This window comes from Macaca nemestrina, chromosome 7 (assembly GCF_043159975.1).
Source record: "Macaca nemestrina isolate mMacNem1 chromosome 7, mMacNem.hap1, whole genome shotgun sequence".
In the NCBI taxonomy this organism is placed as follows: domain Eukaryota; kingdom Metazoa; phylum Chordata; class Mammalia; order Primates; family Cercopithecidae; genus Macaca; species Macaca nemestrina.
The window spans coordinates 103,625,656-103,647,988 of NC_092131.1; the positions used below are offsets into that span (position 1 = coordinate 103,625,656).

Here is a 22,333-nt window from a genome sequence, read left to right on the forward strand (position 1 = left end):
GAAACTCAAAGAGAAAGCATCTCACCTGAGGTCATTTCCTCAGACCCATCTCCAACCTGCTAGGGCCACCCTGTGGGAAGGTTTGTTTGTTTTATGAGTCTAGGTCAGAGGAATCAATGGGTGATGAAAAGGCAGTGACAGGGAAAAGATGGGCCAGTCATGCCAAGTGACAAGATGCTTAAACGTTCAGGAGAGTCAATTATCTGGGGGTGCAAGCAGAGATGCTGATAACCCTCTAAACCGAATTCACCCCAGCTAAGCCTAGATGCAAAGCTGGTCTGTGATTCTTGCTCTTCTCTTTTGATGTGAGAGCGTGGAAACATCATGATTATTATGTGTGTTTCTCTTTTGCTTCCAGGCAGCTAAGCATGGAGGCTAAGAGCAGGCACTCTGAAATCAGACAGACTTAGGTGCAGATCCCATCTGCTGCCTCTCCCAAATATCCCTCCCATCTGGTGGCCTGGGCTCCTAGCATGGGGCTTAGTGCAAGGTCAGTACTAGATGAAGGACAATCACTTCTCTGTGCCTCTATTTCTGTATCTGTGAAATGGGAATGATAATATCTCCTGTCTAAGTTAGCATGAGGCTTAAAGGAAGTCATGCCTGCCAAGTGCTTAGCAGTGCATCTGGACAGAGAAAAGGCTTACTAGCTGTGGGCCATTGTTAAGATTCTTAGGATGTAGAACTGAGATGAATTCAAGAGTTCTAGAACCAGTAGTCATTCTCTGGTCAAACTAGTAAGTTCTAACAGATAATCTTAAGGTAGTCTAGGCTAGTGGTGATGGAACCACATTGCCAGGGCTCTAATTCTCACTCAATCACTTGTCAGCTCCGTGATGTCAGGCAAATTGCTTCACCTTCCTGCTTTTACCTTAAAGGTTGTGGTGAAGATTAATTTACAGAAGGGGCCCTTCTTGAAGAGTCATGGTCTGGGACTGTAGGAGACATGTGTATTCCCTTCATGGCACAGCCCCTGTTCACGTTCAGATTGTTCCTTGGTGTGCTGGACAAGTGCTCCTCCCAGCCTGCTGGTGTAGCTAGTGGTGAGGACCAGTCCTGGGTACCATCCTCTTCCAGGCTGAATGCCTGAACCCTCCCATAGGTTAGAGAGGAGTCAGGATGTCTCCTTCTTCCAAAGCTCATGTGCTTTCTGGATGTATAAATGCTTCCAGGCTCTGGCAAAGTCCTTAAACATTCATAGGCTGATTTGGAGATAACAGGGTTCACAGCCTTGACCAAAACATTTGGCTAATATGAGAATGTTCGCTAACAAATGGGAGCCTTATGAGACATATGCAAATCAATGTAAACTGCGAACTGATCTGGCCCCTCTCTTCTCTCAGGCTGTGAAACCCAGGCTAGAATTTCCATTTCCTCCATCCTCCCCATGCCCCAAACAGGCATCTGGTCACCTGCCATTGAGAAGAGGGTGTTGGCATGAAGGGTATGGCCAGGAATGTGAAGATAGCTCTGTGGCTATCCCCCAAAACAATACAGAACAGACAACAAACAAGCAATCAAACTGCGTTTACCATAAGTAAGACTTTCTTTGAAGGATTCCCTCACAGAAACTATCCTATTCCCCACAGGTAGTTAGAGAATATCTGCTGGTTCATACTTAATAGAACTAAGACTGTGAGGGCCCACAATGAGTGAATGAATGAGTGAATGAATGAATGAATGAATATACTCTTACTTTTCAGAGCATGGTGGGCTGAGTCAGGAGGCTGTGTAGTATGATATAGTGCATCCCAAAGGGAACAGCAGCATCAGCATCTCCTGAAAACTTGTTAGAAATGCAAAATCTTGATACTTACCCCATGTCTACTGAATTAGAAACTCTAAGGTGAGGACTAGTAATCTGTGTTTCTTTTTAATTTTTAAAGATTTTTAACTTTTCATTTTGAAATAGTTTGAAATTCATATTTTCAAAAGTTACAAAATCATACAAGGCACTTCCTTCCACCCTTTGTCCAGCTTCCCCAGATGTTAACATTTTACCTAATCATGATGCAATGATTGAAACCAGGATGTTAACATTGGTCCATCACTATTATCTAGTGTACAGATGTGAATTACAGTTTATCGATTGTCCCATTGATGCTTTTTCCTTGTCTAGGATTCAATTCAGAATTACACACTGCATTGAGCTCCTGTGTCATCTCACTCTCTTTAAATCTGGGACAGTTCCCCAGTGTTTGTCTTTCATGATCTTGGAACTTTCCAAGAATACTAGTTTTTTGTAGACTGTCTTTCCATTTGGAATTTTCAGATTTTTTTCCCTAATGATTAAATTCTAGCTATGCATCTTTGGCAGGAACTCTGCAGAAGTGATGCTCTGCCCTCTCAGTGCATCGTTTCGGGGGTGTGCGATGTCAATAGGTTTTGGTACTGGGAGTGTTAACTTTGTCACTTGGTCAAGGTGGTGTCTGCCAGTTTCCTCTGCTGCAAACAGACGATTTTCCCCTTTGTAAGTCATCAGTATAATATTTTTAAACTACATAAATAGCTTGTTTCTCTTCCTTCTTTCACACTCTAATTTTAACATTCATTGATGATTCCTGCCTGAAACAATTATTACTGTAGTATTTGTGAAATGGTGATTTTTCTATTTCTATCATTCCTTCTACATTTAAAAATCAGAATTCTCCTGTAAGGAAGAGTGTTTCATTCTTCCACCTTTTATGTATTGAATTGTTTATTTGTATCAGTATGGACTCATGGACATTCATATTGTTCTATGGTTGGTAATTCGTGTATTCGTTTGCTAAGAATGCCACAGCAGTGAAATACCATAGATTGGGTGACTTAAACAACACACATTTATTTCCTCACAATTCTGGGGGCTGGAAGTCTGAGACAAAGGTGCTGGCAGGGATGGTTTCTCCTGAGGCCTGTCTCCTTGGCTTGTAGATGGCAGTCTTCTCTTTGTGTTGTCATGTGATTTTCCCTCTGTGCATGTGTGTTTACGTTCAAATTTCCTCTTATAAGGACATCAACCATATTTGATTAGGACTCACCCTAATGGCCTTATTTTAACTTTAATACATCTTTAAAGACCTTTTCTCCAGATACAGTCACATTCTGAAGTACTAGGGGTTACGGTTTCCGTATATGGATTTTGGGACAACATAATCCTAATCCGTAACAATCCAGGGCTATCATCATTTTGTTGCTTAAATGATCCTACATTGGGCCATTGAGATTCCCTGTACATTGGTTTCTGTGCCCTGTCTCCAGGCCTCCATTAATCTCTGAGCACTTTCTTACTTTTTCAGTATTGCAATTCATTCCAGGCACATGTTGTTCTTTCCCTGGTCCAGCCCTGAAATCACCCATTTCTCCAAGGAATCCTCACTCCTTTTATTGGATGTTGGTAGCAATCACCCTCTGATTGCTTCTGTTGTGTGCTAAAGTTTGAGCATCTCTGGTAGAGTGGACAAGAGCCTGGACTGAGATTTGAATTCAGCTCTAATTTCTTCTTAAATGAGTCACATCCAATTAGTTACTTAATCTGTATGAGACTGTTTTCTTATCTGTTAAGTGGGGATAATGCTACCACCTCTTAGAATGGTAATAAGGACTGAGTGATGTGTTACATGAAGCATTTAGCACCGTCCCTGGCTCATCAATGTGCAGTAAGGATTAGCTTTCATTATTAGGTGAGCTATTTCTAGAGACCAAAGATCAAATAGCACATTACCATCTGCAGGATGGGCAGATTCTAGAGGGATTCTCAAGAACTTCTCAAAGACCTACTAGAATCAACTCTGCATATTACTTTGAAGAATTTTATCTTGAGATCATACCTGGCATTTTCAAGGAATGTCTAGAGGAGCCACCCTGTAGCCCCATCCCCAGCACTTTGGGTCTTTAAGGAAGCAGAGCTGTGAATGAGACAGAGGGTCTGGTTTTAATTTCCTATCTCATAATGAAACTGGTTTGGTTTCTTGTTCCTAGGTGGGCCACCTCCCTTGAAACCAGGAACTTTATCTCTCATTCCTTCTCCTTTTGGAGGACTACCCCCTAAAGTGGTAGTGTAGCATGGGGAGACAGGTGATGTGCCATGGATTTTAGTTTGTCAGTTGCCATGGGAACAGGGAATCATGGTGAATGGGAGAGATCATAGCTATTAGGACCATGTAGTGTGTCTGTTCTGGTTTTTATTAAATTTGTTAATTATCTCTTTGTCCTTTTTTTGCAGAGAGCACGGATAACTTTATCTTGTGTAAGTCTGCTTTACCTGTTGCTTTGAAACTGATTTATTCTGATACTATCGGTAACTATTGAATTCAAATAGCCCTCTCTCCTATTCCACATCATCCCTGGCCCATGGCAGCTGAGGGCATCTGAGTGAACTGTGAAAGGGAACTGAGGGGTAGCAATACTTTTTGGGCAGTTCCAAGCCCACTTTTCTTGGGTAATCACTCTGTGGTTCACTTTCCCCCAGGGAGTTTTTCTAATTGACAATGTTGTGGATCTCTTTACCTGGATAAAGAGGGGCTGTGTGAGGATGGACATGGGTTTCATGTGCCTCAATAGACCCCTATTGATCATCTTAGTTGTTCTTGCAGAGAGAATATGGAACTTATAAACCTGCTAGTGTTTCTCACCTGCTTCAAGAGCCTGAGCATTTGGCCAGGACTCGCCTCATGAGAGCTTGACTTACAAGGTTTCCTGATAGGCTCAAGTGTCCTCAAAAGGAGTTATTGAGGCTCAGTTTATAAGTGATTTGGGGCTAGGGCTAGATAATCCTAAAATAATTTGGGGTTTTGTTTATGGACTGTGGGGAAACCTGTATTTGTTCCTTTTTCTTTTTTTTTTTTTCCTCCATGGGAGGTGGGAATAAGAGCAGCAACTGCTGCCATTTCTGCCCCGCCCCGTGTCTGACTTGAGATAGTAGATGCTGTTTAGAAACACCCTTGGCTTTTTGGTACTGAAGTCAATATCATCTGTGATTTCTTTAGTTGTCCTCAGCCTTAGAGGACTTGTAATCTTGCAGATTATCCCTTCAGAGAGTTTTGAATTGGGGCCATTTCTTGTCAAGGAGGTGATTCTAGATGGTGGAGTGGGGGGGAAATTGATACTTGGCTTCCCATCCTGGCCTTGCTGGGTAAAGGTGGTGTTTCCCTGTCAGATGGTTCTATTTTTTTTAACTTAAGCTGCCATTGTGTTCTGAAATCAGTGTTAGGGGAATGGATAGTGGGCTGTTTGATGGATCCCCAGGCCTCCTGGATCTCACTGAGGAGTAAAGAAGGAAAGAGGGAGGGCACAGGAGAGACAGGGAGAGGAAAAGTAATGCCTGTGGCAAGGAGTAGCAGAATGTCAGCAACAGCTGCCACCATCAGTAACATTTGCCTAATCCAGACCCTGGCCAGGATCCCAAACCATGTTTCTTTTTTCTATTCCATAGCTCATGGCCCAAGTTGCCCAGGTTATTTTATTTTCTCTGGGGTGGGGGTAGGGAATGGGACTGAATGTCCTTTATTCCTATGGAGCCTGTGCTTGAAGTGTAACACCAGCCAGATGGTCAGATAGGAACCTGGGCTCTGGGGGCAGGGCAGGGGGTGGGGGTGGTCCTGCAAAGCCTGGGGAAGGCAGGCTGCAGAGCCTAGCTTTCAGAGGATGTTCTCCAGGGGGAAGTCTCAAGGGAGCTTGGGAGTTGGGCAGGGACTGTGGCTGAGCCTCCCCAGCCAGGAAGCTAACTGTCCTCCTCCTTTTTGTGTTTGGTTTTCAGTTGATGAAGTGAGCCCCACACCTCCTATCACTGTGACCCACAAACCAGAAGAAGACACTTTTGGGGTGAGTCACTTCTTGGTCGAGAGGAGTGTGTTAACTGGCACAGTCATTTTAAGACGTCATTTGTATTGCTAACTTTTCCAAGTATTATCTTACTTGAAACTTTGAAAAAAAAAAGTAATGAATTGAACTGCTTTCAGGCAGTTTAAACCTTCCTTGTTGGATGGAAATAGTTCATTGCTTGAGGAAGTCTTTGAGGATCTGCTCCAAGCCCTAAGATTCAGAAAATCCCCAGTCTGTTAGGAGCCCAGTGGGGCCTGATTTGCAGGGGCTGCTAACTGTACAAGTCTACCACAAAAGGCCAAGTTGCTCAGGGCATCTCCTTGGGTGGGTTTTCAAGCGCCCACTCCTACTATTTCAGAGCCTAAGATTACTCTGGGGAGGAGGAGAAAGGATTCTTTTTAGAGTCCAGATCTTTTCGACTTTCCTGGATAAGAATATTATATAAGGAATTTTAACTGAAGATGCAGAATTCACTTGCTAATTAAAACAAAATTAGAAGCCTCTCTAGGCTTGTTTTTGCATCTGTCAGAATGGCCCCAGGTGAGAAGGGGCTCAGAACGTTGAATCATGGAACTTTCTCTAATCAAATTGGGTAATTTATGTAGCTTTAAGTGTTCTTAGGGTCTCACGGATTTCTTCTTCTAAAGACCTTACTCAGTATTGCAGTTCTGAGAAGGCTACAATTACTATGGCAGTAGGATGGTTCTTATCTGGGCACACACATTATTTTCAAGGAACTTGGGTTTTTCATGATTGTTGCTGACTGTGTTTCTGGTTCCTCATAGGTATCCATAGCAGTTGGACTTGCTGCTTTTGCCTGTGTCCTGTTAGTGGTTCTCTTCATCATGATCAACAAGTATGGTCGACGGTCCAAATTTGGAATGAAGGGTAAGGTGGGAGTTTCATTTTCAAGGGTGTCATGGGGGGAAACATTATTGTTTTTGATCAAAAGATACTGTTTTAATCTCTCATTGCTCTCTGAGAGGGCCTCCGGTCATGGGGTCTAAGTGGTACTGGTGGAAACTCCTGTTTGCCCCTTGTTCTTGCTAATTATGGATTGAAGGCAGTGTTGGGATCTGTGGGAACCAAACTGTGGATCCACATGGTTTTGCTTTGACTGCTGATAAACATTGCTTAGATGGGCTTATGCAATGAGGATAATTTGGAAAGGAAGTTGGATTTCAGGGCAAATGAAGAGGGACTTTGGTTTATTTTCATTATTGGTGAGTAAATGGACTCCTAGTTTGAGGACATGGTTTTCCTTTGTTTTTGAAGTTGTGTTGGGAAGGCACCAGCACAGCAAGATGTAGGGTAGACTCCGGCATTGAAAATCTGCCCATGCAATGGGATCTCAGCACGTAGCTCTACACAGAGTCCCAGAGTGGATGCCAAGAGCAACATGATTTCTAAATCTGCTGGCTGTCTTCCATGACATACAGTGCTCCACACCACTGTGGAAGGGTGAGGTGGTGGGATGTGGCTCTTTGCCAAAGCTCGGGTAAGGGGACTGGCATGAAAGGGGTTAACATGGTGAATTAGCATCCACCTGCCTGGTCTCAGAGATGGATGTGACCAAATGGCTCAAAAGAGGCTGGGTACCAGTTCCAAAACAGAAACTTGAATTTCAAGATGTACTTCCAGCTGGGTTTCCATGTATGGTGATGTTGGATGGGGGTGGGTAGGGAGGGACGATAAGAGGTTTGACAAGCTATCAGGTTGCTGAGCAAGGAATCAGGTTGGTGTTATCTGGTGAGACTATGGGATGTGTAGAGAGATGAATTTCTATGGGTTCTCTGCATGAGCTTGTATCTGTGGTGGGGGACCTTGGGCTCAGGGACTGAAGAAGAGTACATGAATGGCATTCACAGGGATGGTGAACCCCTGAGTTGTATGCACATGTTGGAATGTTTGCGCATGAAACCAAACTAGTCCGTAGCTTTCACTATATTCTCAGAAGGCTCTATAAGTCCTTGAAAATTCAGAACACTGATATATAGGGAAATACCCAGAGAGGATTAGAAAGGTAGAAAATCCTGTAGTCCCAGCTACTCAGGAGGCTGAGGTGGGGTGATTGAGCACAGGAGGTCAAGGCTGCAGTGAACTGTGATCGCACCACTGCATTCCAGCCTGGGCAACAAAGCAAGACCCTGTCTCAAAAACAAACAAACAACAAACAAAAAATGGGTACAGATTGCCCTGTTTCCAGAAGATTTCTGCCTTTGCACTCTCTGCTCTTAATGAACCTGATCAAGTAACAGCAAAGCAAGCTAGTTTTTCTTAAGTCATCTGAGATATTTTGACTAAGAGAAAGACATGTTCAGGCAAATTATAAAGATGGGATAGAAGTTTGTCTGGAAGCCAGATGACTTAAACAAAATCAGACCACTTTTAGGCACCTAGATTGGAGATGTCTTATCTGCAAACAGATAAGGCACATGCCAAACAGGGCTTTCTAGGTCTAGAAGATGAGACGACCACTGAGTAAGCGCACAGCTTTCAATCTTTGGATAATCCTTGGGCTGCTGGTTTTGAGGACTGGCACTATTATTGCCTATGCAAAGTTTTCCTACCATGCAGGGAGCTTTTCTAGCTCTTCCTCTTTCCACCTGAGAAAACACTGGGGCCTTGACCAAAGAGAAGAATGGGGCATTATTGCTCTTTCTCTGAGGAGGCGCACCACCAGCTGAGACCCTGCAACATGCTTGGCAGTGCTGTGAGAGCAGAGCAGATTTTTCCTATTAAATGTCATCCTGTTTCTGGAACAGCGTGTCCCCATGTCGGATGGATTAGGCAGCACCCAGGGTGGTGCCTCCCTTCAGCTGTCCTCAGAGCTTCCCTCTCCCAGGCAGAGCTTCTGCTCCCCTCTCCCAGGCAGAGCTTCCTTTCTTGGCCCTGGTTGGGTCAGGAGAACATGTCCACGTAGGTAGAAGTGAAATATCCTCTATTGTAAAGTCAGGCAACTTAAAGAAGTTATACTGGAGTTATAGGCAAGATGAGATGGTATATCTAAGACTCATCTTGTTTAGAATTAAGCCTGAATCTCTTTGATCTTTATGAAGCCAGATTATGTTTAGGTCTCACTTTAGGATAAATAAGTGCAAATAAAAAATAAAATTCTAAGCCCCCCAACCATCTGAATGCATCCCTCTTCTCAACAAGGGCATCCCAAAGTTAACCTGAAAAACTAGTTCAGGCCATGATGGGAAGGGGGGAGCCATACATGCCTCATTATACCCTCCTTCTTTTTGGAATTACTGATAGAATAGACTCTTTAAGTCTGATGAGAAACATTTGCAATCTATTCTCTCTGAAGCCTGCTATCTGGAGGCTTCATCTGCGTCATAAAACCTTGGTCTGTATAACCTCTTATTGAACCTTCCTATTGAAAATAACTCTTTCAACCAATTGCCCATCAGAAAATCTTTGAATATGCCTATGACTTGGAAGCCCCTGCTTCCAGTTGTCCTGCCTTTCTGGTCTGAACTAATTTACATCTTACATGTATTGATAGATGCCTTATGTCTCCCTAAACTGTATAAAACCAAGTTGTGGCCCAGCCACATTGGGCACATGTTCTTAGGATCTCCTGAGGGCTGTGTCACAGGCCATTGGTCACTCATATTTGGCTCAGAACAAATCTCTTCAAATATTTTACTGAGTTTGACTATATTCTTTGACTAAATGCCTCAAGCTGCATTAACCTTTGATCTTTTATTGCCAGCGAGCATCACAGTCTTGGATAAAGAGTGATGGCATGGGTACCAGAAGTTCCCCAGCTTTGACTTAGGGAAACCCTCGTCTCTTTATATCCACCCCAGTCTCAGTTTTGAATTTTCAAATCTGGATGAGAATCTGTGATACCACTTAATTGCTCATTGGCTTCAGTAAAGTTATTTACTTTCTCAGTGCCTCTGTTTCCTCAACTTCAAAATGGTAATAATACTACCTCCATCACTGGGTTGCTGTGAATGTCGAGATCTATGTGTAACTGGCATATAAAAAGGCTCCATGGGAACTGTTTCTCCCTTCTTTATGTATAAACCTTTATAGGCTTCTTTTATTGCCTTCCAAGGGCTGCCCATCCAAGACTCAATCATGCCCTCTTTTGTCCTGCACAATATTTAGTAAAATGCTTTTATTATACACTAATTCCAGTACATCATCAGTTCTTTGCTGATAGACCATATGTCTGTCCTACTTGACCAGTACTGACCTATGGCAGAAACCACAGATCACTCAGCCTAGTATGCCTGAAAACACCACACAACATTTGACAATTGCTTGTTGAACTTAGAAATGAATGACTTTAATTTTAATCATAAAAAAGTACAGCTTGTAAGTTAACAATGGGCTAGTTAGAGTTAATTGGGAGATCTGAGATGTCTGGGCAATGGAAAGTAGAGTAATAATAATAGGGAAAACTCATAAACAATTCCCCCATCCACATCTGAGGGCCAAGTGTGTCGATGGAGGGGGGCTACTAATAGGAGCTTTACTTCCTTCTGAGAAATAAATATAGAAAAAGACAAAGATTAATATAACAAGCACCCATATTCCGTCCACCCAGAATAAATGACTTACTGTTTTGTCTTATGTTTGCATCTACTGTTGCAGTTATGGAAGATATAAAATATGACTAAAACTAAAACCCATTTAGTCACCCCCACTGGTCCTATTCCCATCCCTGTCTCCATAGGCAGCTGCTAGCCTGAGTTCAGCATCCTCCAGTTCACTTGCTGAGGCCTCTTTCTCTGTATCTCTGTCTCTGCGTGTCCCTGTAGGCTGTCTCTCCCCTCATGGCTGGCTCCCAGATACACTCACACCTCCCAGCCTGCCAAATTAGCAACCACCTCTACTACATGAAAGATGAGTGGCTAAGGCTGGTAAACAGTTCATTTTCATACTTCTACCTATATGTGTATGTACACATATATGCATATGTCTCTGTATATCCATATGTAGACACACACACATGCATATATATCAATACACTTACAAAATGCATCACTCTGTGTATATTTTAATTTATATTCAAGCTTATACTCTGAGTAACTTGCATGTTGCTTTATTTCCTTATCATACGTTGGACATCTCTCTCTGTTGGTATGTGTAGGAATTCCAATAGGAGCCCATTTTGTGGGAGATGAATATATGAACCAGATCTCATGGAAACAAACTGAACATGCTTTGTCTCAGAGCCCTCCAACTGCCATGGTGTTGATCAAAATTTTGGCTTGGGGAGGGGGTCACCTTAGGACAGAAGCCCGTTTTCTTTTGGAATCACAGAGGTTTTAAGATGGCGCTAAGTGTACAGTAGGGGTTTCTTTTTGCTATTGATAAAGTCTAATGCCTCAGAGTGGCAGGGGTGATTTGTGGAGTACTTGGCATGTCCTGGGCACTGCCCTATCAGCCAGCTCTCCTGACGGGGCAGGACCCTGAAAGTCCCCGCTGTGCTAGGCGTTAACTCTTTGATTGTCAGATCATGGGGTGGCCAGGGTGGTTGGGAGGTGGGTACTTGCGGGGTTCAGAGCAGGGGCTATTTACTGCAGCTACAGAAACATATAAAAATATTTCAGCATTTTAACAACTAACTACAGTGTACCCTTGCATCCTGGGCCTGGAAATGAGATGGTTCAGAATTTAGACCAAATTCATTCTCATAAAATATTGTTAAATTAGGCATTAAAAGATCATGACAATGATCTGGCTGGGCTCTCCTGTATCCATATTTCCAGGTGAAGAAACCAAGGCCCAGAAAGGAAGTGACTTGCTTTGATTCGGCTGAGTTTTAGCTCCACCCACTTTCCACAGCAACACAAATGCTCTAACTCCTTTATCTTGGCTGCTGCACTGTCCACATCTACAGTGCACCATCATCATTTCATGTGGTCATTAGAACAATAACCAGGCAATAGGTGTTAGCGTGTCTGAACAATAATAAAACATGTCCTATAATTTTCATATAAGGTATCATAATTATTTAATAGGAAAAAGAAGCAAGTGTAAAAATTTAATAGAAAAAGAAGCCTGTAAAAAATATATATATACATTATTTGGCCTCTTTTCCTCTTGACCACCTCATAAGTACCTTTAAATACTTCTAGATCAGAGATACTATGAGAGTTACTTCATACTTCTTGGCTTCCTCTTACTCCCATGGAGAAAATGGAATAATGGTTTATCAGAGTTGAAACAGACTTTAGGCTTATTAGGCTAATGTGCCCATTGTACAGCTAAGGACACTGAGACCCAGAGAGATGCAGTGATGTGCCAGAGCACACAGCTAGGGAGAACCTCCTGGCCCTGCTATTCCACATACTTGGTTTGTGCAGAGGACCTGGGAGGGTCAGGGAAGTAAAGCTGGATTATGAATACGTCAGCTCAATCCCTCCAAGGCTCTGTTTAATTAGCTTTGAATGCTGTCCCACTTAAATGGGGCTTTCGAAAATTCTCTTATTAATCCACTTTTTCCAACCTGGGGCACTCCTGGCCTTGGGGAAAGATAGGAGCTGATGGAGGAATAGGCTCTAAGAACTTCATTTCTTTTCAGACATGCTAGAGACTGCAAGCGTGGCAGGGCAGCGGAAGCAGGAAGACCGGGAAGGAAGGGCATCAAGAACTGCTGCTTGGGCTTCCGGCAATGCTTTAAGTGCCTCATCAGCAACCACTTACCTTTCTTCCTAATGGCTGGATATGTGCTGGTGCCTCTGATGGGCCTGTGGATGAGCACTTACAGGACTGTTCCATTGTAAATTAGCGTTAGTTAATAGGTACTTAAAATAAAGTGGTTGCCTATTTGATTATGATTGGGGGTTATTAACATTTTTTTCCATAAACAGATGGTAACTGTCCTCTGAGTGGATTGTAGAATCCTGCCAGAGTCTTGATTTGGAGGGACTGGCTCCTGCCAAAAGATCTCAGGGGCTGCTGCCTCATTGAACGATCTTGTTATCCTTCTGGTTTCACCGCTTGGTTAAGGGAATGATCAGAGTTGGGAAGGAGTCATTTCTGCCTTCTCTCCTAACTTTGGGGCATTGGATTGAGCAGAGTTTCTTCCAAGTGGATGGAGGTAGGGGTGGGAGGGATCTTGGACTCCTGAGATTTAGGCTGGCATTTCTTTCTCAGCTGGGACAGAGTGTCTCTGTGCCTCTAGCCTCGTGTGCAGAGCAGGGGAATTGGTACCGGAAGCGTGATGTGTGATAGGAGACATCTGAGGTGACTGAAAGGGGGCTTGGACCATGGATGAAAGCATTATTGGTATTGTTGAGTAAAATAGTTTCCTTCGCCCTGCACAGTACACTTTTTTGAGTACCTTTAGCAGGGTGTCAGAAACCAAGAGCAGTGCAAGGCAGAAATGAAACTGGGTAAAGGAATTGGGTTTCCTGTCTTCCCAAGATATGTCCGTTCTTTGTTCCTCCTTGTTTTCTTCCTTCTTGACTTCTTTTTCTATTTTCTCCTCTGAATTGACATGTGCAAGGGAGGAGGGTACCTTTGGCCTTTGCCATGATCCTGTACTTGGGACTCCTGGTGTAAGATGACTCTTTTAACATAACATTGAGAGTGGTTTCTGGCTTCTTTCCTGTGTTGTGATCCCAGGGTCCTCGTATTCTCCTAACAAATGTTTGCATACCCTCCCTGTCTTTTCTGACATTTGACAGACCTTCCAACCACCTCCCTCCCTCAGACATGCCTAGTATTTGACCAATTCTAAATTAAAGAGGTTAAGTTTATAGCTGATCCACAGGCAGGACATAAGTTTATAGAAGCCAGGGGTCTTCTGCTTCTCCTTCTCTGCTTTGAACTTCATTGAGAGGCTCTGACTGCAGACAAAGTCTCACCCAACTTGATGACTGAGTTCTAGAATGTGGTTCTTGGAGCTTTGAGAAGGCTGGAAAGCCATGTGTGTTTTTCTGGCATGCTTTTGCTGCCCTGTCCTTTTTGGGAGTTTTGCAGGTGTGCAGTGAATCATCATAGAAGTCCCTACATGGTCACCACTGGTCGTGTGGAGGCTGAACTGCTCCGATTCTCCTGTCCTCATACCTTTCTCTGAAGACTCCAGGGAACCAACTGTTCCCTTGCATCAATTCTCTGATTCAAAGGAATTCCCTTGAAATAGAGGCTGATGCAAAATAATTTTCCTTTGTGGCTACCTGCTAGCTGGCTCTTCTTGGCAGGCCTCTCTATCCTGTTCAGCAGGGTCAACGATGACCACTATACTTGGCTCTATAGCCAAAGTGATGGCATCTCAGATTCATTTAGTTTTGGCAGTAGAACACAGTGCTTACTAACTTGTGTTGTTGCAACTGGTTCCCACAGGGTTAACAGCCCCGTGATACCTTACCCAGTTTAGAAGTTCTTCACCTTTTGTCCCTTGCTACTCATGTGACAGGTGAGAGTCACATGCCTTACACCCTACTGTGGATGTCACCAGGCTTTCCCAAAAGTGCTGGCTTTCGCAGTAATTTTACACCTTAGAAAACTATCACAGAAGATGAGTTAGTAAATGAGATTTTAAAAGCTAAGAATAAAAGTAAATTCAAACTGATTTTTGGCTCTTAAAAAGTCACAAACTTTAGTAATTTATTTTTCATCAAAAATCATGGTGACATACTTCCTCACTGATCCAGTTATCCTACGGTATCACGGTACAGGATGGAAAACCAAGAGGCGCTAGGGCTGCCAGCTTTGACTTTCTCGCATCCTTCTTTGCTCCAAATGTTTTTTACCCCCTGCAAAGTCAGACTGCAGAAAGTGCTCCAACAGACCCCCTCCTCTCTTCTCATGGCACATTCTGTCTCTCTCTGCATATTCTCCTCTGGGTCTTGGAAGCTTTCACTTGCACAGAAGAGGCATGATGATAGGCTTTGGCTAATGAAAAACTGTCATGTGGCTGCAGTACCCAAGACCCGTGTTTATGCAGCTCATTCTCCTGTGAACTCTTCAGAAGGCTTTAGGATGGCCAAAGAGCAGCCCTGGAAACCAAAGACAGCAAAACAGAGAGATCAAAACAACTGCTAACCGGAAAACACGTTTTTGGACTAGGGAAGAAAAACCACATGCTGAAAACAGCAGCTACAAAGCCAACGGCTGCAAATCCCCAGCCCCAGCTCCTTGTCACCCACTGCCCTTTGTGCCGTGGTTCCTCACGGAGGATGAGCTAGGCAGGGGAGAAGAGAGGAGTGCACGGCAGGTGGAGGAATAGCATCCTTCAGCCAGCTGTGCTTCCAGCAAGCAGGTGTGTCTGCCACCTGTTCCAGGCCTGGAACTTCCAGGGAAGGAAGCAGAAGCCTGAGGTTGGTCTATCTCTGGCCCTTGCACTCAGAAGTGTTAATAACACTCCCTGTCGCTCTTCCTCACTACCCCAGCATACTTAGAGAGGGACCAAGCAAGTTACTCTGGTGCCTGCCTCTTTATTCTTTTATCTTGGATCAACTCTGTTACCACAAGCCAGAGGGGAACGTGCTTCTGGCTTCCTCCCTAACGGGATCGGCTACCTAATTTGTGTGGCCCAGTGAAAAATGTTCAAAAAAGATTAGAATTTCCAGACAGCTACAGCACAGCATTAAATCCCAAGCTAAGGTTCTTTTGAGCATGGAGCCAGGTCACAGGTCCACGAAGCCAGCTCTACTTCCTGAATACAAAATCCATCATGGCTTCAGATCCTAGCTCCTTTGCCTATCCTGAATGGTGACGAAACAGCTATTTCTGTACTTCCTTTTAGAGAGAAACTGGGATTTGGGCTAAAGGCAAGAATATCAGTTGGTTTTTCACTTCTATCATAGTAGGGGAAGAGAGTGACAGGTATCAAACATTCATTGAGTACCTACTGTGTGCCAGACATCTAATATATCTTCAAATATAGAGTCTTCATAGGTGGCTATTATTCCCACTTTAAAGATGAGAAAGCTGCTCAGAATGGTTAAATTGCTCAAGGTCATGTACCTGGTAAGTATCAAAACTAGGTTTTAAATGAGTTTACTCTAAATTGTTGGTTCTCAAGGTTAGCTGCACATTCTAAACACCTGATAAGATTATATAACTTCCTAAACCTGGGCCACACTCCAGGTCACTTAAATGAGGGATGGGTGTTCTTTTTTAGTTCCTCTCGTGATTTCTATGTGCAGCTAAGGTTGAGGAATGATGGTCTCAATCCAATAGACGTCGGCATATTTCACTGATTCTCCAGGTCATTTTTGTAGTCTGCAGACCAGCTCATCTGATAATGCTGGGAGCTTGTTCAATGTGCAATTGCCTAGAGTGTACCCCATACCCACTGATTCAGACTTGGGGTGATGTGGGGGACAAGCAATTTCTCTGGGTGATCCTGAATGATTGCTGGGGTTTAGGAACCACCATCCTATACCTGTAGAGAGACAATGGCTGATAACATGAACAGTACTTCTCAAACTTTAACATGCAAGTGAATATTGGAAGATTCTGGGGATCTTGTTAAAAATGCGGTTTCTGGTTCAGTAGGTCTGGGGAAGACTGAGAGTCAGCATTTGTTCAAGGTTCCAGACAATGCTGCTCTATGGACCATGCTTTAAGTAATAAGGGGTTAAGCTATTGGTAAACACTTCAGGCCTGTGACCTGGGAACTTAGATCACCTCTCTGCATTTGTTTTTTTCTGAGTGCCAGTTGCAAAATGAGCCTGTCTCGAAGATCTATGGACTGGGATTTTGTGACTATGAGATTATAAACTATAACCACCAGTTTTTTTTTTTTTTTTTTTTTTTTATTTTTGTATTTTTAGTAGAGACAGGGTTTCACCATGTTGGCCAGGCTGGTCTCAAACTCCTGACCTCAGATGATCCACCCATCTGGGCCTCCCAAAGTGCTGGGATTACAGGTGTGAGCCACCACGTCTGGCCTCTATAACCACTACTTGTAAGGCACTTCAGTTCTGTCCTCTTTGGGTAAATATGCCTCTCTTCTTTCCTAAAACTGTTTCTGTAGTGGCTTCCTTGGTTCGAAACCAAACTGCCACCTCTTTCTACATCAGGGAAAAGTCTGCTGCCACAGTTGATTTCAGTAAACTGTCAGGTCAATCAACACTGATGTCCCCACTGAAGGAGTGGGGACAGAAACTCAGAGAGGCTACCAGGCAGTGGGCAGCCAGCATTCCCAGCTCAGAGCTCCTTGAGCTTCTGGGACAGTCGTTCCTCTCTTTCTCTAGAAACTTTTTTATCCTGTTTGCTCTCCCTCCCACCCCTGATCTGGAATGAAATGTTGGGGGCTATAGAAAACCGGAAAAGCTTGTGCTGGCAGGCCCCGGAGTAGCTCAGAGTGGGTCTGTCGGCCGGCGGAGGAAGCCTCATGGGTTAAGTTGTTGGGCTGCCCAGGCTGCCCGCCGGCCTCAGAGACAATGCCCTGGGTGGTGGCTGGAATCCCATTCTTCCCAGTCTTGCTGCTCTGGCGGTTGGTATTCACACTGGAAGCCTGCCCTGCCCTCTAATTTACTGCGGAATAAGAGTTGCATAGTTGGCAGAAGACCAGAGCAGTTTCCAGGACTGATAAGCCCTGGAAATGCCGAGCCTCTCTACCTGACAGGCATCTTGAATTCAAAGGGGCTTCTGTGCTGGAGCAGCCCTGCAAACCTGTTCCCAGGCAGGGGCAGAAGAATGCCAGCATCTGTCTATCTGCCAGCAGGCCTTGACATGAAGCCCCAAGGAGGGTGTCCGGGTGGTTCCAGGAACTGCCTTTCAAAAGCGAATCCGTCCAAATAAATGGAGTTCAGTGGTTTGGCCTTGGACCAGTTGAAGGGGGTGCAGAGGGGCACCCTGTTGTTGGCCTGGGCTCTAGGGGAAGCAGGCAGGATTTGAGTTATGAGCCACTATGTGTGAAAACAGCTCCCACAGCACCAGCCCCCTGCTTCATGCCTGCTTTGCAAGGGGCATGCCAGCCCAACGGGGCTGTGTGTGGTGCTTGTTGCCTTTTGAGGAGAAGTGCTATCAGAAATCAGGGGCCATCCAAGAGCTTGGGAAAATGGACACTAATGTTTGCTGTTGCCCAGTGTGTAGAATGGGGTAGCCTTTCTGGAAAATGGCTTGACAATATTTATTAAAAACCTAAAATCATGAAAGCCCATATCCTACTGACTCCACTTCTGAGAATTTAACCTAAGGTAATACTCACAAATGGCTATCCATATTTGTGGATATGGGTATCTATCCCAGTGTGACTTACAGAGTAAACTTTTTTTAAAAGAAAATTTTTTCTCTTATTTATTTATTTTATTATGCTTTAAGTTCTAGGGTACATGTGCACAATGTGCAGGTTTGTTACATATGTATACATGTGCCATGTTGGTGTGCTGCACCCATTAACTCGTCATTCACATTAGGTATATCTCCTAATGCTATCCCTCCCGCCTCCCCCTACCCCATGGCAGGCCCCAGTGTGTGATGTTCCCCTTCCTGTGTCCAAGTGTTCTCATTGTTCAGTTCCTACCTATGAGTGAGAACATGCGGTGTTTGGTTTTTTGTCCTTGCGATAGTTTGGTGAGAATGATGGTTTCCTGTTTCATCCATGTTCCTACAAAGGACATGAACTCATCTTTTTATGGCTGCATAGTTTTCCATGGTATATATGTGCCACATTTTCTTAATCCAGTCTATCATTGATGGATAGTTGGATTGGTTCCAAGTCTTTGCTATTGTGAATAGTGCCGCAACAAACATACATGTGCGTGTGTCTTTATAGCAGCATGATTTAGAATCCTTTGGGTATATACCCAGTCATGGGATGGCTGAGTCAAATGGTATTTCTAGTTCTAGATCCTTGAGGAATCGCCACACTGTCTTCCACAATGGTTGAACTAGTTTACAGTCCCACCAACAGTGTAAAAGTGTTCCTATTTCTCCACATCCTCTCCAGCACCTGTTGCTTTCTGACTTTTTAATGATCGCCATTCTAACTGGCATGAGATGGTATCTCATTGTGGTTTTGATTTGCATTTCTCTGATGGCCAGTGATGATGAACATTTTTTCATGTGTCTGTTGGCTGCATAAATGTCTTCTTTTGAGAAGTGTCTGTTCATATCCTTTGCCCACTTTTTGATGGGGTTGTTTTTTTCTTATAAGTTTTTTGAATTCTTTGTAGATTCTGGATATTAGCCCTTTGTCAGATGGGTAGATTGTAAAAGTTTTCTCCCATTCTGTAGGTTGCCTGTTCACTCTGATGGTAGTTTCTTTTGCTGTGCAGAGCTCTTTAGTTTAATTAGATCCCATTTGTCAATTGTGGCTTTTGTTGCCATTGCTTTTGGTGTTTTAGTCATGAAGTCCTTGTCCATGCCTATGTCCTGAATGGTATTGCCTAGGTTTTCTTCTAGGGTTTTTATGGTTTTAGGTCTAACATTTAGCTCTCTAATCCACATTGAATTAATTTTTGTATAAGGTGTAAGGAAGGGATCCAGTTTCAGCTTTCTACATAAATAAAGAATTACTTAGAGATCTAACAATAAATGACTAATTAAGTGTTAATACTTTATGGTCCATATATATGATACTATACAATGCAGACCTTAAAAATGACAACTTTTAAAAGTAGATATTTAATGTTTCTGAAAGGACACACATGAAAATGGTAAGAAAACCTAATAGTGTAAAAGATAATGTAGTAAAAACGTGAATTTCAGTCCCTCCCTAATTTCCTGCCACTGGGATAACCATTACTTAGAGGTTCTTGCATATCCTTTCAGAGATAGTCAAGGCTTATAAAAGGATATGTTTCCCTGTTGCCTTTGCACAAATGCAAGCTTGTATTCACATTGTTCTGTGCCATATTATTTCTGCTAACAAACTGTCTTTGAGATGATTTAGTATCAGTTCATAGAGATCTACTGCATTCTATTTTTATAGTTGCTTACCAAGAATGATATTTTAGCAATATGTATTGACATGTGAACATGTTTACAATATATTTCCAAGTGAGAAAAGACTCCAAGCAATTTCTCTAATGCCATTTTTTGTTTTTGTAAAATAAAGAGAAAATATTTTTATATACATACCTAGGAAAAATACTGGGATCATATAGAATTATAAGTCAGAATGTAAACAGTAGTTATCTTTGGGTGGTGGGATTTGGGATGCTTTTTTACTTCATCTTTTGTGATGTCTTCTGAGTTTTCTGTATTGAACCTTAAAAACAAAACAAAGCCGATGTGAGACCTATGAGGACAGTGGAGCTGTTCCTCCCTCAGTGGATCCCGAGGCTGACTCATTCACCCACCCAGGATCCATCTGCCCATTTGTGGTGAAAGCCACGGCTCTGGTGTCACTTAGGGTTGCTGACTGCACAGAGCAGGATTCCCATAATGTTGCCTCATGCCATGTGCTTGATAGTCATTGATGGTGGTGTGTGTGGGGGGGAGGGCGGGGGGGTGCTGATGAAAATGCAGATTCCTGAACCACATCTACTGAATCTCATACCTTGATAGTAGGCCCTGGGAATTTGCATTCTTAAAAAACAGGCTAAGTGGTCATACTGCCATTAAAGTTTGAGAAATAATTGTGTAGATCAGGAATTTGCCAACTGTTTCATAAAAGAGCAGAGAGTAAATATTTTAGACTTTGCTGGCCATATGTTTTCTGTTGCAATCACTCAAGGCTGCTGTTGTAGCATGAAAACAATCATAGTCAATTTGTAAATGAATGAGCATGGCTGTGTTCCAATAAAACTTTATTTATAAAAAACAGGTGCCAAGCCAGATTTGGCCTGCAGGTCATAGTTTCAGACCCCATAGTTTCATGTTACCCTTAAAAAAAGTTGGACCAGGTGTGGTGGCTCACGCGTATAATCCCAGCATTTCGGAGGCTGAGGCGGGTGGATCACCTGAGGTCAAGAGTTTGAGACCAGCCTGGCCAACATGGTGAAACCCCATCTCTACTAAAAATACAAAAATTAGCTGGGTGTGGTGGTGTGTGCCTTTAATCCCAGCTGCTCAACTGGGTGTGCCTTTAATCCCAGCTACTCAGGAGGCTGAGGCAGGAGAATCACTTGAACCCAGGAGGCAGAGGTTGAAGTGAGCCAAGATAGTGCCACTGCACTCCAGCCTGGGCAATGCAGTGAGACTCTGTCTCAAAAAAAAAAAAAATTGATCAGCGGGTGGGGGAGTCTACCAAGAGCTCCTTCTATTTGAAGAAGCAGGTCATAATATTAATAGCTACAATTAATTAAGTGATTATTTTATGTCTGGCAGTTTTCAGACACAACCTACACCTTAGTACAGCCCTGCATAGTAGCTATACCAACAAGGCCATTGAAAAAACAAAGTGATTAGCCCAAGCTTACACGATCAGTAATGGCTGGCTTGGCCTGAATGCAGACTTGGGGAGGAAAGTGGTAATGCCACAGTCTATTATTCTCTGTTCTTTGGGAAATAATGGTTTCAAAATCTCTTCCCAGGGCATTGGACACATAGGTCCCTCTAAGTCCCCAGCCTAAGGAGGAATAATCACAGCCACACACTTGGTGGTGGTACAGATCCTGGGGTAATTCTGTACCTCCCAGATGCCTTGACTAATTGGGGTCCTGAGTAGTGGGGGTCTTCCAGATGCATTGGACAATGCTCAGTCTGAGGTGGCTCAGTTCACTTTCTTGAAGGGGAGGAGAGTGCTGTTGCTATAGAAATAGCTCAGGCCACTGTGAACCTTTCTGAACCCTGCTGCTCAGAGTCTCCCATCAGTGTGACCAAGAGCCTTTAGAGCCAGACTCCTGACAGGAGACTTTCTTGCATCCCTACCCCAGTGACCATGCAAGTTTCCAGATGGCCAGTGTTAAACATTCACCCTGCTTAGAGCCCGTGGAGATAGGTTAGTGCCCTACGTGTCTGCAGATGGGGCTGGCTAAGAGAGACTGTGGCAGTGTTAGGCAGAAGGCAGTCCCTCCCTTCCTTCTGTCTTCTCCCTGCCCCAGCCTTCCTGACCCTCAACCACATCCTGACTCTAGGGCAAAGAAAAACCCTCTGGGCTGTATTCAGCCTCTGGGGCTGATGGTTCAGCTTTATAGCTTTGTCAGGTAGCAATGTGGGTGATGCTAGTCCCCTGTGAGGTTACTGTTATAAAAATACTAGTGTTTTACATTTGTAGACAGTGCAGTTTGCCTTGAGATGTTGGTTTATTACATAAAATCTTGAAGGCTTGGGCTGCTCATTGGATTAACTGAAATAATGGACATAAAACAGAAACCAGAGGCCGGGCACGGTGGCTCACGCCTGTAATCCCAGCACTTTGGGAGGCTGAGACGGGCGGATCATGAGATCAGGAGATCGAGACCATCCTGGCTAACACGGTGAAACCCTGTCTCTACTAAAAATACAAAAAATTAGCTGGGCATGGTGGCAGGCGCCTGTAGTCCCAGCTACTCAGGAGGCTGAGGCAGGAGAATGGCGTGAACCTGGGAGGCGGAGCTTGCAGTGAGCTGAGATCGTGTCACTGCACTCCAGCCTGGGCGACAGAGCGAGACTCCGTCTCAAAAACAAACAAACAAACAAACAAAAAAACAGAAACTAGAACTTGGAATCCAGAACC

At 43.7% G+C, this 22,333-nt stretch overlaps 1 protein-coding gene across 11 annotated transcripts in view; it reads left to right on the top strand.

The window, feature by feature from the left end:
- LOC105488353 (neurotrophic receptor tyrosine kinase 3) overlaps positions 1-22,333 on the top strand; it is a 495,170-nt gene that overhangs the window by 124,573 nt on the left and 348,264 nt on the right. For 8 of the 11 annotated variants that reach the window (XM_071100730.1, XM_071100722.1, XM_071100724.1 and 5 more), the window contains 3 exons: positions 4,205-4,228; positions 5,738-5,802; positions 6,588-6,690. In XM_071100730.1, coding sequence (XP_070956831.1) covers positions 4,205-4,228; positions 5,738-5,802; positions 6,588-6,690 — 192 coding nt within the window. The remainder of the gene's footprint in view (positions 1-4,204; positions 4,229-5,737; positions 5,803-6,587; positions 6,691-22,333) is intronic. The other 3 variants (XM_071100723.1, XM_071100727.1, XM_071100732.1) reach the window with 1 other exon arrangement.